The 16735-nt window shown below is 35.3% G+C and overlaps 1 protein-coding gene across 2 annotated transcripts in view; it reads left to right on the top strand.

The window, feature by feature from the left end:
* LOC114633057 (cytochrome P450 2C13, male-specific-like) overlaps positions 1 to 16735 on the top strand; it is a 64486-nt gene that overhangs the window by 35193 nt on the left and 12558 nt on the right. For both annotated transcript variants that reach the window (XM_028781681.1, XM_028781682.1), the window contains 3 exons: positions 2603 to 2744; positions 3919 to 4106; positions 13282 to 13423. In XM_028781681.1, coding sequence (XP_028637514.1) covers positions 2603 to 2744; positions 3919 to 4106; positions 13282 to 13423 — 472 coding nt within the window. The remainder of the gene's footprint in view (positions 1 to 2602; positions 2745 to 3918; positions 4107 to 13281; positions 13424 to 16735) is intronic.

The raw sequence follows: 16735 nt of genomic DNA, 5'->3' as shown, positions 1-16735 counted from the left end.
TTGGGTCTCAGTGGAAAAGCATTGAAACAGATGGCTATAAGCTAATGTAAACAGTCAGCATTTGTGGAAATTTACAAGCCTGAGTAGTCACAGACCTTGTAAATAGGTAGCCTTGGCAGACAATACCAACTTAGATAAGGACAAGCGAGTCATAGGCAGAGTCATAGTGACTTGTCCTCTGAACCTTCACCCAGCAGATATCCAGTTCTAAAGATATCTGTATTCCCCCTGAACACCCACACTCCAGTGTCATTCCCTTCCCCACATCCTCCCTTTCTGTGTTTACAACCCCTGTGTGAATGAATTACGATTTGAGAAAAATAAATTATAAAAAAAAGAACCACCAAATTGATTTCCATAGTGGTTGTACCATTTTGAAATCCCATGAGCAATGGAGGAGTGTTTTGTTTCTCCACATCCTACCAATCCATGAGCGTGGAGATCTTTTCATAATCTGCAGTCTTTGATTTCTTTCTTCAACAAGTTGCTGTTCTTGTGATATAGACTTTTCATTTGATTTAAGAAAGTTACACAAAAATAATTTATAGTACTTATGACTATTGTGAAATGTATTGTTCCCCTGAATTCGTTCTCACCCTGTTTATCATTTGAATAAATGAAAGACACTGATTAGTTTGAGTTAAATATATATCCAGCCATTTTGCTGAATTTGTTTGTGACATGTAGCAGTTCTCTGGTATAAAATTTGGGTTCACTGATACATACTATCATATAATCTGCAATTGGGGATACCTTGACTTCTTCATTAATTATTTGTATCCCTTTGACCTTCTGTTGTTTTCCAGTTGTTTAAGTTAAAAGTTTAAATACTATATTGAGTAAATATGGAGAGAGTGGTCAGCCTTCTTTTGTCTCTGATTTTAGTGGGATTGCATAAAATTTCTCTATATTTAATTTGGTGCAGGCTGTTGGTATGCTGTATATTGTCTTTGTAATATTTAGGTATGTGCCTTGAATTCCTGATTTTTCTAAGACTTTTAACATGAAGTGGTATGTATCTTGTGGAAGACATTTTCAGCGTTTATTGAGATGAACATTCAATTTTTTTCTTAAGCTTGTTTGTACTATGGATTATATTGATGGATTTACATATATTGAACCATCCCTGAATCCCTGCGATGAAGCCTAATTATTCATGGAAAGTGATCATTTTGATGTGCTCTTGGATTTGTTTTGTGAGAATTTTATTGGGTATTTTAACTTTAATATTCATAGGTGAGATTGATACGAAGTTCTCTTTCTTTGTTGAGTCTTTGTGTGGCTTATATATCAGCATAATTTTGGCTTAATAGAATGAATTAACTAGTATTCCCTCTATTTCTATTTTGTAGAATGGTTTAAGAAGTACCAGTATTAGGTCTTCTTTGAAGGTCTGATAGATTTCTGTACTAAAACCATGTAAGCCTTACATTACAATGGAAGATGCTGTTTCTTTGTCTGGTTGGTATGAATACAGAGAATCCTATTGCTTTTGATAGTGTTAGTTATACAATATTAGATGCACTGAAGGCCATCTAGAGAACATGATGATATCAAGATGACAGAAAACAGTAGTTATGTTTTATTTATGATACTGCCTCAACATTTAAAGCCATAAACTTGTTGACAAACCTGCAGCACACCATCTTTACAGCTTTGTCACTTGCATTCTTTTCCTTCTCTGTTTTATCTTGTGAATGTCAGGAATGTGTCATGCTCTGTCTTGATGACTTAGTATCTTGTTTTTACATTTTCATTATCAACCCTACCATATTACATGGGTCTTATTGCTAATTGACTTTCATATAGAGTGAAGCATGGTTGTATTGACTGTGAACCTACCTAATCTTGCTAGGAGTGATTCTTTTCTGTAGGAGTGTATCTTCCTTACAAATTTGAAATTTGTACAGACTGTGCAGTGATTGTTACTCCATAAAATTTTTTTAAGAAAAAAATTAAGCAAATTCTTTATTCAGACTTTAAGCAGCTAGAATAATGTATCTAACAACCCTATTTGTACAAATCAAATTTTGCTTCATAGCAAAAAAAGAGAAGTCTAGCTCTGAATGCCTTAAAATCCAAAGGGTCTGTGGAACTCAGGTACAAAGAGACTCATTTTAATCCAGTGATGATACAGTGAATGAGATGTAAAACATTATACTCAAGTGCCTTTCAATATTGTTACTATGTTAATGTGTAGGCTTTCTTTGAATAAATGAATATTCTTATGCCCAGAGAAGATGAAATCTAAATTTTCCTTACCTGTGTTTTAATTGGAATAGAAAACAAACAGAATTTCTGTAAACTTATTATGTGTTTTAAACACACACACACACACACACACACACACACACACACACACACACACAGGCATATAATCTTGGGAATGCAATTTTGACAAACAGAAAAAATAAGTTTGAAAAATGAAGTTTAGACGATCTACAAAACAATCTCTGAAATTCTATAACAGTTTTTGTCACAATGAACTTTCTAGATTCTGTGTTATCAACAATATAGATTTGTCCAATATTTTATATTCGGTTACAGTTGGTTCAAGTACATGGACAATATTTATCAGATAATTGTATTAAACCATTCTTAGGAAAGTGGCAATCAGCAGTTGAACTATACCCTTGAACACCTGGCAACATTGGTAATTGATCTGCTTCTTGCTGGGAGAGATTCAATAAGCTCAACAATGAAATTTGCTCTCCTGCTCTTGATGAAGCACCCAAACATCACAGGTAAGGACATAGATGATGAAACACAGTATTCCTTGAAGATTCTAGGAATATTCAGATTGTATCCTGCATGTTGTTGTTCAAAATATCAGTATTTAACTTCCTATTCCTTTGGCTTTAGTGAGAATGATGATTGAATGAAATGAAGAGACCTTAGCTGTTGAAAGGCTAGTCCTTTGTCTGAATTCTCTTTCAGGTGATCTGTAGTAAGCACCTTGAACATACACTGAGTCATGATTGCATAATATTTTCATCTCCAAATTTAGGCCCTCAGAGCAGATGAATTCTTGAAGTTGCCTTCTTTATTGTGATAAACTAATTCTGGGGTAGATAAAAGAAAACTCATCTCATTAAAGCATAAAATAAAGTCCAGTATTTTATGTATTTTCCTGAGAACTTTTTATTCTGTGAAGCATTTTAAATGGTTTGGTTCATGATAAATTTATTGCCTTTGATATCAAGGTTATGATGTCAAATTTATAGAATAGAGAGTTTTATCATTTTCAATAAAAATTCTGATGAACAACATTTTTCTAAATATACCAAAAAGTTTCATTTTACAAATTTCATTATTGTAAAAATTTTATGTGTAAATAGACCTAGGCATTCCCTATTAATCAAACACACCTTTCATCCTGTGTCAATATCCACTGAAATGACAATAGCATGATTATGAGACAGAACTTTGTCATTTAGTGTAGAACAATCAGAAAACGGTAAACAATAGAATCCTTCAAAGTATAACTATAATGCAATAGTAATGAAGAGTGATGAGGGAAATACCCTGGAAGATGATGGGGGAACATATGCTTGAGGAATTGCTGTAGAATAGGAAAAGGATACTGTGCCTCTCCAGTGTCCCTAAGGTTTCCTCTTTGCATTAATGTCTATAATGTCAAAATTAATTGTACTCTCTTTTATTGTTACCAACATTTATTATACTCATACTATTTGATAACATGGATAAAAACTATTAACATATAATGAATCATATTATGTATGTGATAGGAGCATAGTATAAATCTATATTAGAATAATCCTATGTATCCTCCTCAGTATGAAATGTATGTTCAAAATGCTACTGAGCCATTTTATTCATGGCCTAGGTAGCTGTGAATTAAAGGGAGATACAGGCTACATTTTTCCTATTCCAATATTTGTCATTGCTTGTATTCAGCTAAAGTCCAGGAAGAGATTGACTGTGTGATTGGGAGACATCGAAGCCCCTGTATGCAGGACAAAAACCACATGCCCTACACAAATGCCATGGTGCATGAGGTCCAGAGATTCATTGACATTGCCCCAAACAGTGTGGTACATGAAGTGACCTGTGACACTAAATTCAGAAACTACTTCATCCCCAAGGTAAGCTTGTTTCTCTTTGGTATACTTCTGTGCTCTTGATGCTCTCAGTTTCAGTGTGGTTCCAGTCCTCTCCATCACACTGTGTTTTCCATTGCTTATGCTGGTTCACAATTGGGAAAGCAGCTACAAGCAGGCAGGAACATGGTAGTGGCAACTGGATATTTTCTTTGCCTTTAAAAGATTACTTGGATTAAGATTGCTTGTTTATGTTCTCATGTATATTTTCCAATTTGAGTTGAATTCAGCTGATACCTTTTGGAAATTTTATTATTGAGAGGAAAATCTACAAATAATTATAAGTAGTTTACACGCTTATGTCTTCAATTTATTAAAAAATGGCTATATCATATTTTGACTTATGTTTTTTTTTAATCATAATAATTTTCTTTCAGTGACGTAGCTTATATAAAGTTTTTGTGTTTTACTGAACAATGAGTATTCTTTTGTTATTATTTTTTAAACATAGTGTATAGAAACAACTTATTATATGATTTTATTTTACCTAATCTCAAGTATTTTACTAGTTACTTATGTTTTCACTGAAAATATATGCAGAATTGAAGGTGACTTCTGGTTAACATTTTATCTATACTTTTATTGTCATATGTCATATCTAGAGAACTGATGAGATTGACATAAATATTATGAGGTAAAGATGACTGAATGAATAAAAACAACTGATATATAGGAACATTCATGTTACTTATGATCAGTTTAACTGTAACATTTCTCTGTCAATTTGAAAGAATTTAGATGATTTGGAAAGTGATTTTATTAGATTAAACTGTAGTCAAAGGATAAAAATAATTAGCATATAATAATGAATCATATTATGTATGTGATGTGATGATGGTATACGTCTATATTAGACTAATTCTATGTATCTAAATTTCTGGAAAATCAGCACCCAAATATATAATTACACCAAATCCAGGTGCCTAGATGCCAGGACAAGAACAAAATGAATTACCAAAGCATTATTTCATCATTAGAGCACCGCTAGGCTACTGTAGAAAGCTCTTAATACTCTAACACAGTTACAGCACAAGAAAAAGTCCTCAATATCAACATTATGAACAAAAGAGGGGACTTTAAAGAAGTGAGTAAATTACTTAAAGAAATTGATTAAAAGACAAACAAAAAGTTTGAGGAAATAAATAAATCCCTTAGCAAATGACAAGAATAACACTGCCCCAAAAAATAAAAACAAACAAATGAGAGTACAGCTGATGTAAATTGAAATACAAGCAATCAAAAAACAGAAAGAGAGAAAATTCTAAAAATTGAAAATCTAGGTATGTAAACAGGATTTACTAACACAAGCATCATCAACAAGGATAAAAGAATGAACTTCAGGCATTGGCAATACAATAGAAGAAATGTATACATCAGTCAAAGAAAAGGTTAAATATTAAAAAAAAATTCTTAAAAGAAAACATTCAGGAACTCTGCAGTACTATGAAAGATTAAATTTACTTGACCAAATAATTATAGGAATAGGAGAAGAAATTAGTGCAGAGACCCTCCAAAATATGTTCATCTAAATCATAGAAGAAATTTTTCCTAACTTAAGAAAGGAGATTAATACAAGAATACAAGAAAGAAGTATACATAAAATATATTGTTCCAGATATGAAATTTCCTCTCAATATCAGAATTGAAATACTAAACATGCTGAACAAAGAAATAATATTGAGAGGTGCAAGGGGTAAATCAAATACCATATAAATATAGACATATGTGAACTATACTTGATTTCTCAATGGTGACTCTAAAGGGGAGAAGGGGCTGAGCAGATGTTCTGCAGAGCCTAAGAGATGAAAGATGTCAGTCAAAAGTTCTAGATTTAGGAAATTTTAAAATCTTGATTAAAAGAAAAAAAACCAAGATATTCTATGATAAAGTTTAACTCAAAAGCTATCTACATAAAAATTCAGTCTTACAGGTGGTACTAGAAAGAAAACTCTGCCCAAGGAGGTTAACTATACCCGTGAAAACACAGAACATATATAAACCTACACAAGAAAAATTAAAATAAACAAAGACCCCTACCTCCTGCTACATACACACCGTGAACAACAACAACCAAAACAATAATAACAAGAATAAACAATCATTGATATTGATATCTCTCAATATTAATGGATTCTACCCTCTCTCAAAAGACTTAGACTAACAGAATGAATAAAATAGCAGGATCTATCCTTCTTCAGGGGCATACAATAAACACACTTCATCATCAAAGACAGTAATTGCTTTGTAATGTATGGTTGAAAAAATATTTTCCAAGAAAAGGGACCTAAGACACAAGCTGTTGTAGACATTCTAATATATAACAAATAGACTTACAATGTGAATGAGGATAGACACATCATATTTATTTATGGAATAATGCACCAAGATATTATTTTATTTTTAACCCTTATGCTCCAAACACAAGTACATCTTCTTTGTAAAAGAAAATTACTAAAGTTTAAATAACATGTCAAAACTAACAAATTGGTAGTAGGAGACTTTAATATCCAACTTGTCCAAACTAATAGGCTATTCAGATGAAAACTAAGTAAGAAATAGTGGAGCTAAGAGATGTTATAAAATAAATAATCCAGAGAGATATCTACAGAACATTTACTTAAAACACAAAAAGACTATGCCTTCTTCTCAGCACACCATAGAAATTTCTCCAAAATTTATCACATACTGGTTCATACAACAAGTCTCAAAAGGTACCGAAAACATTAAAATTAATCAAGAACACTACAGATTAAAACCTGGTTTCAACAACAGCGCAAACATTAAAAATCCTACATGCTCATAAAAACTGAAGAACTCTCTTTTTATTGGAAAGTGTGACTTCGAGAAATTTTTAGGCAAATGGATGGAACTAGAAAATATCATGCTGAATGACATAACCTGGTCACAAAAGAACACACATGGTATGCACTCACTGACAAGTAGATATTAGCCCAAAAGCTAAGAATATCCAAGATACATTTCGTAGACCTCTTGAAGCTCAAGAAGAAGAAAAACCAAAGTATGAACACTTCAGTCCTTCTTAGAAGGTGGAACAAAATACTCACAGGAGGAAATATGGAGACAAAGAGTAGAGCAGAGACTGAAGGAAAGGCCATCCAGGGACTGACTCACCTGGAGATTCATCCCATATGCAGTCCCCAAATGCAGACACTATTGTTGACGCCATCAGTGCTTGCTGACAGGAACCTGATATATCAGTTACCTGAGAGCCTCTGCCAGAGCTTGAAAAATACAGAGGCAGATGCTTGCAGCCAACCTTTGGACTGAGCACGAGATCCCCAATGGAGGAGTTAGAGAAAGGATTGAAGTAGTTGAAGGGATTTTCAATCCCATAAAACGAACAACAGTATCTATCGAACAACCGGCCCCCCAGAGCTCTCAGAGACTAAACCACCAACCAAGTGCTACATACAGAGGAATCTAGGGCTCCAGCCACATATGTAACAGAGGATGACCTTGTCAGACATCAATGGGAGGAGAGGCCCTTGGTCCTGTGAAGGCACAATGACTCATTGTAGCAGAAAGCCAGAGCAGGGTGGTGGGAGTGGGTGGGTGGGTTGGGGAGAACCCACAGAGAAGTAGGGGGAGGACTGATGGGATACGGGGTTTCAGAGGGGAGAACCAGGAAAGGGTATAATACTTGAAATGTGCATAAAGAAAATATCCAAGAAAAAAAAGAAAAGTGTGTAAAGACAAAAAGGAAGAAAGAAGAAAGGAAGAATGAAAGAAAAAGAAAGAAAGGAAGAAAGAAAGAAAGAAAGAAAGAAAGAAAGAAAGAAGGAAGGAAAGAAAGAAAGAAAGAGGAAGAAATTAAAGGCTTTCGAGGTATTGATAAAAATTCATGCACAATATACCTAAATGTATGGGACACAATGAAGATTAAGAGGAAAGTTCACCATTATGAATGACTGTATACTAGAGATATAAATATGGTCCAACATACAAACATTAGACAAAATAATTCACCCTGAAAACTAATAGAAAGACAAAATCTTAGAATTATCCCATTAGATGCCAGAAAAGTCTTTGACAAAAAAACCCAAAAAAAAACCACAAACAAACAAAGAAACAAAGAAACAAACAAACAAACAAAAACACTCTGCAATGATTAAAGTCTTGGAGAGAATAAAGATCCAAGGTATATATCTACACATAAATGAAATTTATATCAGGCCTATAGCTAGCCTCAAATTAAAGGGAGGGAATATCAAAGAAAGCCCACCAGAGTCAGGAACTAGATCTGAGCACAATGATAAAATAAGTGAAGGAAATCAAGTGGGTATATATTGGAAATGAATAAGTCAGTTTATATTTATTTGCAGTTGATATGATAGGATGCATAAGGAACACCAGATATTCTAAAAGGTAAATCCTACATCTAATAAAGTCTTTCAGGGAAGTGGGTAAATATGAAATTAACTTGAAAATAAATCAATTATCCTCCTTCATACAAGTGAAAATGAAATGATAAAGAAAACAGGGAAGCAATATCCATCACTATAGCTACAAACAATATTAAAGGTTTGGGCTAACCCTAACCAAGTAAATACAAAACATGTATGATAAACTTCATGTCCTTAAAGAAAGAAATAGAAGATATAATAACATCAAAAGTTCTCCTATACTTACAGATTGCTAGAATTAACAGTAAAAATGTCTAATCTAAAAAAAACAGTCTACAAATTCAATGCAATCTCCATCACAACTCTTCTCAGCCCTTAAAAGTACAATTACCAACTTTGTATTGAGAAACAAAAAGCTTCTGATAGCTAAAGTAATCCTGAAAATAGAAGAGCTTTCAATGGTATCACCATTCCTTATTTCTAGATGTAATACAGAGAAATAGCAATTAAAACATACAGTAATTATATAGACAGATATCTTGAATAAATGTTGATCTTGAATAAATGGTGTTGGTCACACTCGCTGCCATGCCTTAGAAGAATGCAAATAGATCCATATTTATCAGCCTACAGAAATGCACATACAATTTCACCAAATATCTCACCACTTTGGATGGAAAAACATGCTAGGAATCTTGATAATGAAGAGCAGGTTGAGACCTGGAGACTCAATGGGCACATACCTGAGAATTAGGTGACTACCCACTTCCTGCCATATTCCTGGCCTGGAACATGTGTCATCCTCCTCATAGAAGGAAGTGTGACCTGTGGTCATGTAGGCAGAAAACAGAGATCTCCATGCTAATGAGATCCTTAGGGCTTAGTCAATAAGCTTCCCTTCCCAGACATTCCTCCCTGCAAAAGTTATTTAATCTCATGTCCCCTTTGAGAAATGGGTACCATCCAGCATATATCCATTCTCCACAATGAACAGTCAGTAAACAATATAGAACTATGGACTGTGTCTGTCATCAAGTTCTGCCCTGGGAAGCCTTGGAGAAGGCATTCACTTTCAGAACCTCAACTCAATTCTCCAGAAGAAGGTCTCTCTGTGCTCCCAGCCACAACTGCCACCAAGCTAAGCATAGTCACCACTGGAACAAGTCTGAGCTCCTCTTTCCTCAGGCCCAAGGCTACACACTGTCCACAGCCTGTGGGTTCCCAATGTTCCAGTTCTTCTGCTACTCCCAGCTGCACCTGCACATCCAAGAGTGAGAGAATTCACTAGTTCCCAGCTTTGTCGCATCTCAGACTGTGCTTTCTCACCCAGGAATGGTGTCTTGATGCTTCCCTATAACCCAGCACCTGCCCTGGCTGTGGTATGGAAAAAGCACAGACAAACACCCCATGTTCTATCTCCACAACAGGCCATGCCTAGCAGTAAGATAGATGTGGACCCACATCACCATACAACCAGAAACAGTAAACATGATAGAAAAAGAAATAGGGAATACTCTCTAATGCCTTGACAGAGGACACAATTTCCAAAAGAGAACATTAATATTACAGGCAGGAATACTGACAATAAATGAGACCTCATGAAAGTAAAAAGCATCTTTAAGACAAAGGACATGGGTTCATAGGACAAAATGGCAGCTGTCCAAATGGGAAAAAGGTTTTTGCAAACTTCACATCTGACGGAGGACTAATACTTAAACTGTATAAACAAAGACTAGATATCAACAAACCAAATAACAAACTTTTTAAAAAACGAAAAACAAAAAACAAAAAACGTACAGATATAAACAAATAATTTTCAGTAGAGGAGTCTTAAATGGTTGAGAAACACTTAAAAAAAATAGAAATGTTCAACATCCTTATCCATCAGGAAAATGCAAACCAAAATTACTCTGAGATTCCGCCTTACACCTGTCAGAATCGGTAAGATCAATTGCATAAGTGATAGTTCATGCTGGCCAGGATATGAACCAATGGAAATATTCCTGCATTGCTGTTGGGAATGCAAACTTACACAGGAAGATAATTTAATTGAAATGAATACAGCAGTTCCTCAGAAAACTTGGATCGATCTATTTTAAGACTCAGGTTTTCCACTGTTAGTCATATACCTAAAAGATAGTCCATCCTAGCACAAGGGCACTTGCTCAGTTATATTATTCATAATGGCTTCATTCAGAATAGCCAGAAATAGGAAACAATCTAGATGCCCCTCAACTAAGAAAGGGATAAAAAAAATGTGGTACATTTATAGAGTAGGGTATCAATCAGATATTACAAGCATGACATCATGAAATTTTTAGGCAAATTGATGAAACTAGAAAAAAAATCATCCTGAATGAGTTAACCCAGATCCAGAAAGACAAACAGTATGTACTAACTTATCTGTGGATATTAACTATTAAGTAAAAGATAATCATGCTACAATCCACAAACCATTACAGGTTAAATAACAAGGGGAAAGAAACAAGAGTTTAGGGGAAGAGATGACTGGAATTGGTTAGTCTTTCAGGATGTTTGTGAAAATCTAGTGCAATAGAAACTCCATGGAATCTAAAAAGGGACCCTAGAGAGGATTCCTAGTATTAGGAAATAAGGGACTAGACATTTTTTTGCCACCAGACAAGGATTTCATTACTGGGACTAGGATACCAACCCAGGAATGAAACCTTCAAACTACAATTTATCCTTCCTGGAAAATATTCTAGAGTAATGGAAACTCAGAACTTGTGAGACTAACCAACCACTGACTTGTGTAAATTGAGTCCCATGCCAAGTCAGAGGACATGTATAGGTGTAGATGGCCAAAACTGAATGTTTAACATCCTAGGTATTCATAGTAGAGATGAACCCAGCTAGCAAAAACGAAATCCATTAAATTATTTCTAATTATATTCAACTACATTTGTCCTGAAAGACTCCTGAAGAGAGACCCTCACTCGGGTCTCTGAGACGGTATGGACCCCAAAATACTCCAGAGACCGTCTTGCTGCAATCACATGAGGCAGGTTTATTATCGGAGCTCTGGTCAGATACCTGCCTCACGTAGGAGGTAGAGGAATCGACTGGAGGCCTAAAAGCTTAGGGTTTATATAGGCAAAGGCCGGGGTGAGCAGGAGATTGTGGCACAGTCACACACAATTGGTTGTTTCAAATATCCACAATTTGTGTAAGCAGATCCTGGGCAAGGGTTTGACTAATCTCACAGGAACAGTCCCTGGTCCCTGTGGCCTTGGGACCCAGGGTGGATGCTTATCTGAGCCAACAGACCATCTGAATTTACATTGCAAGTCCTTGGGACCTTTGGTGGGGGGTTTTCCAGAGGAGATTAAGTCAAACATCATGGGAACAGATCGGTTACTCATTATTCACTGTTCTTAAGGAATTTATCCTTGAGCATCCTCCCTATCTTTCACAGCTGGCTGATTCTTGGAACACTCAATATACCTTTGTTTCTCTAGCTCTGCATCTTTTATGATGGCCTTGGGCAAGCGAGTTTGCTGACCTATATTCTTAACTACTTTTGTTTGTGAATCAAGGCTTTCTGCTATATTGATTTTAAACTAACTTAAAATTTCTTCTTCAGTATCTAGTATAGTTTTGATCATAGAGATTACTAAGGCAGTGGATAGGGGCAGATGCAGAAACGCATACCCATAAATAATGTAGAGCTTAGGAACACTACAAGAGAAGGTGAGGTAAGATTGTTGGAGACAGAGGGGATGAAGATAACAGGAGATCATGACACACTGAATCAACTGAGTGGGGCTCATAGGTACTTACAGAGATAGTAGATGCAATCTTAGAGCCTGCATGGGTCTGCAGTAGATACTCATAATACATTATGGTTGATTGGATTGGTCTAGTGGGACCTCTAACAATGAGAGTGGGGTGTGTCTCCTTTTTCCTTGCTTTTCTTAGTAAGAAGTTTTCTTTTTACTAAGTTTCCTTATCCTGCTTTGATATGCGGGCTTATGGCTAATGATATTAGATCTTGTTGTGACATGTTCAGTTGATATCCTTAGAGTAGAACATTTTTTTGTCTTTTGGGTTTGTTTGTTTTTTTATTTTTTATTTTACAAAGGTAAAGAACAGGGCAGTGGTCTTGAGTAAAGGGGAGCTTAGTGAGTAGAATGGGAGTAGTAGAGGGAAGGGAGGATCCTGTCAGAATATATTGTATGAAAGATGAATAAATACAAAGAAAAATAGGAACAGGAATTCTATTGCATCCTATCCTGGTTGAGTAGTTCCTTTCTTTCAACAGTCTTCCTTCTGTTTTTATATTTGCATATGTCTTTATATACATAAACTCTGAGTGTGAGAGCAAACCCTTCCATCTATAGCATTTAAGACCCAATTTATGTTCATGAGAAAAAATAAGTAAAATTTGTCTTTCTAGACTTTGCTTTTTTTTACCAGCATGAATGACTTCCTGTTTGCTTCACATAGAAAACAAGTGTTCATTTGAAATCATGACCCGTGTGACTTATGAAAATCAGCTGACAAACTAGAGCAGCAGGTGATGATTTAAAACTGAAGGAAAAGTGAAAAGAGTGAGCAGCATTAGCACAAAATGCCCAATGCAGACTTCAAGTATCACTGAAGGCACCTTACTCACACCACTGTGGCTAATATCAGACTCCTTAATGCACCTTGCATGATTAGTGTGTTGAAATTTCTCTACTATTTTTATACTTCCTCTATGGAGGAAAAGGTGAACAATGTTTAGCATTCTGATATATTTGTACATTGTTTTCTCTGCTGTGTGTTGTTTTCAGGGAACAGCAGTATTAACATCACTGACATCAGTGCTGTATGACAGCAAGGAGTTCCCCAACCCAGAGATGTTTGACCCTGGCCACTTTCTAGATGGAAATGGAAACTTTAAGAAAAGTGACTACTTCATGCCTTTCTCAGCAGGTAATAGAAACTCACTCCCAGGGCTCCAGGGCTGACATGAAGAACTCTGGGGACTTATAAGTGTCTCCCAATTTCTGGTAGACTTGGAATTTGTGCATGGTCAGCAGCATTCCTCCCAGTGTACATACACTGTCCTTGATAATGATGACACTTTTTGCTTGACAGAATCAAATATTGAGGATTTACTGTCTTCATGCTTTTCTAGCCATCTTAGTCATTGGTTATTCATTTGCAACTTTCCTTTATGTACATCTTGGGGATGCAAAAGACGTTACCCTTGAGAATAAATGCCACTTAGCCTTTGATCAATCACCATTAAGATAAAGACTAAACCACAATTTCAATATGCATTTTTGTGTGTCACTCTCCTTCAGGCTCAGCTATACAGAAAAAATTAAAAAGTTAAAAAATAAAATAAATAAAATAAAAACATCAAAAATGAACCAATGGGCATAAAGTCCATGAAGGGAAGTAAATGCCAACCAGGCTGATATAGTTGGACTTGTGGTTGGACAGCATTACATGTCACTGAATAAGTATGCTGCTTGGGAGAATTCTCCACAATTTTTACACTCTAGTATCTCAAATTTAAAATAAAAAGTTAATAAACATTATAATTGAGAAATTTCTGCATGCCACAGAGAACATAAGTGATAGCAGAAAAAAATATTTTTACATATCTCATTTTGGATTGGTTTAGTTTCATACGTGTATACAAGGCCTTTGGTTAAAAACTACCCCAATATTTCAACGCAACCATCACATGCCCATAACATATAATGAGCACAATTTTTTTCCACCTTCACACACCTTTTTAAAACTACTGAGTACGCTATGTCCCGTTATATGATTATTTGTTTAGTGGGAATCTCTGGAGAATAAGTAACTCACATATGGCCTAATCAATGAATAAAATTTGCTTTCTGTCTCTTACTAACCTGAAGCTGCCAGTAACTCTTCATTAGGATTGAGGCTTTTTGAGCACATTCCCAGTCATTCCTGGAACTTTCGGCTGGTGTTTGATATTCTTACAAAAATAATAAAGGACATGATAGATGGTTCAGCAGTTAAGAGAACATGCAGCTTTTGCCATAAAACTGAGTTGAATGCCTAGAACCTACCTTGGATGCTAACAATCATTTGTATTTCCTGTTCCAGGAGACCTTGAGGAGTCTTCTGATATCCCTAAAATGCTATCTTTGACATTCACTCACCCACATATGCAGATGAAATACACATTTACTTATATAAAAGAAGATATTGAAACACAGATAGACAATACTTTCTAGGTCCAGATGTAAGAAACTTCCAGCTTACAATGAGATTGTGAAAACCTTGTGATTGTGGCAGAAGACTATGATGGGATCATGGGCTTCCCTGCTGCTCCACCAATGAGGACAACTTTATGAATATCACGTTTACTTAGCTAAAGTGTTGACATGAATTCAAAGTGTTGACATGGATTGGTATTCACTCATTAAGTGATTTTGATAACAAACACATAACTTTACTCCTTCAGCCTGTTTGCTTTCTTGTTAATACTATACTGATTTTATTACTATATCTCCAAAGTACAATTTGGGTTCAGTGATAGTTATATCTCTGTGCATTTTTATCATTCAGGATTGTTTCAGATATCATGCCATTTTTGTGTTTTTTTTTTCATATAAATCTGAAAATTCTTCATTGTGTTGTGATTTTAATCTGTAGATTGCTTTTGGTAAGATAACCATTTTTCACTCTATTAATCCTGCGGATCTGTGAATATTGGGGATCTTTGCATCTTCTGATTTATTCTTCAATTTATTTCTTCAATATCTTAATTTTTTGTCTTTAAGCCTTTCACTTGCTTGTTCAGATGTTTTTTGTTGTTAATATTGTGAAAGATATTGTTGCTCTGACTTCTCTCTCAGTATAGTTGTCATTTGTACATAGAAAGCCTATTGATTTTTATGTGCTGATTTTATATCCTGATACTTTCCTTAAAGAAATATCAGCTGTTGAAGTTATCTAGTAGATATCTTAAGGTTTTATAGATACAATATTATCCCCTGCAATTAAGGATACTTTGAAATATTCCTTTCCTACATGGATTGCCTTACTCTCCTTCAATTATCACATTACTCTAGTATAGACTCAAATGCTATATTGAATAAAAATGGAGATAGTGTATATTCTTTTCTTGTTCCTGATTTTAGTAAAAATGCTTTAAGACTTTCTTTTTAGGTTGATTTGGGCTGCGGGTTTGCTCTAAAATAAGTTTTGTTGTGTTGAGTAAAATTCCTTCTATTTCTAAGCTCTTCAGGATTTTTCTCATGGAGTGCTGTGTTTCAGCAAATGCCTCTTGTAATGAGATGATCACAGTGTTCTTATCATTTAGTATGCTTATATTGTGGATCACATTGTTTTATATAGCTCTTCGTCTCTGGGATGAAGCCCACTTGATGATCTTATTGACTATTCTAGTGTTATGCTAGCAAATATTTTAACTGAGAATTGTTACATCAATGATTGTAAGGCAATTTAGTTTGTAATTCTCTTTTATATTTGTGTCTTAAATTGGTTTAGGCATCTGGGCAACTATGACCTCTTAACATAAATTAGACAGTTCCTTTTGTTTTTATTTTGAAAAGTAATGTTGGAATTATTGGCTTTAATTTTCACTGAAACTGGTAGAATTTTTTATATCTGTATTGGTCAGGGTCTGGCAGAGCCTCTCAGAATACAGCTATAACAGGCTCCTCTCAACATGTACATTTTGGCATCAGCAATAGTGTCTGGGATTGGTGTCTGGATATATGATAAATTCTCAGGTGGGTCAGCCCCTGGATGGCATTTCCTTCAGTCTCTGCTACATTCTTTGTCCTCGCATTCCCTTTAGACCAGAGTAATTCTGAGTTAAAAATTTTGATATGTGTGGGTTGCCCTAACTCTTACTGTGGGCCATGCTTAACATGGTCTCTACAGGTTCTCTATCTACTTTGTTGAATATTTCAGCTATTGCCATCCCTTTTAGATCCCAGAAGCCTCTTGCTTTCCTAGCAAATGGTTCTTTCTGGTAACTGCCCTCAGTTCCCCCACCCCCATTGTTATACAACTCTTCAATTTCCTGATCCTCTTTACATCTACCCTAACTTCTTCCACATCTCATCTTCCCCCCCCTTTTCCCTCCACTGTCTCTCTCCCCCCCAAGTCCCTCCCTCCCTCTACCATCCATGATTATTTTGTTTCTCCTTCTAAGTAAGACTTAAGCATCCACACTTTGGTCTTTCTTCTTCTTGAACTTCATATGGTCTGGGAGTTGTATGGGTG

The sequence above is a fragment of the Grammomys surdaster genome, unplaced genomic scaffold (assembly GCF_004785775.1).
Source record: "Grammomys surdaster isolate TR1022 unplaced genomic scaffold, NIH_TR_1.0 513, whole genome shotgun sequence".
In the NCBI taxonomy this organism is placed as follows: Eukaryota; Metazoa; Chordata; class Mammalia; order Rodentia; family Muridae; genus Grammomys; species Grammomys surdaster.
Note: the sequence above shows the minus strand (reverse complement) of the source record. Positions and strands in the feature narration are given on the sequence as shown.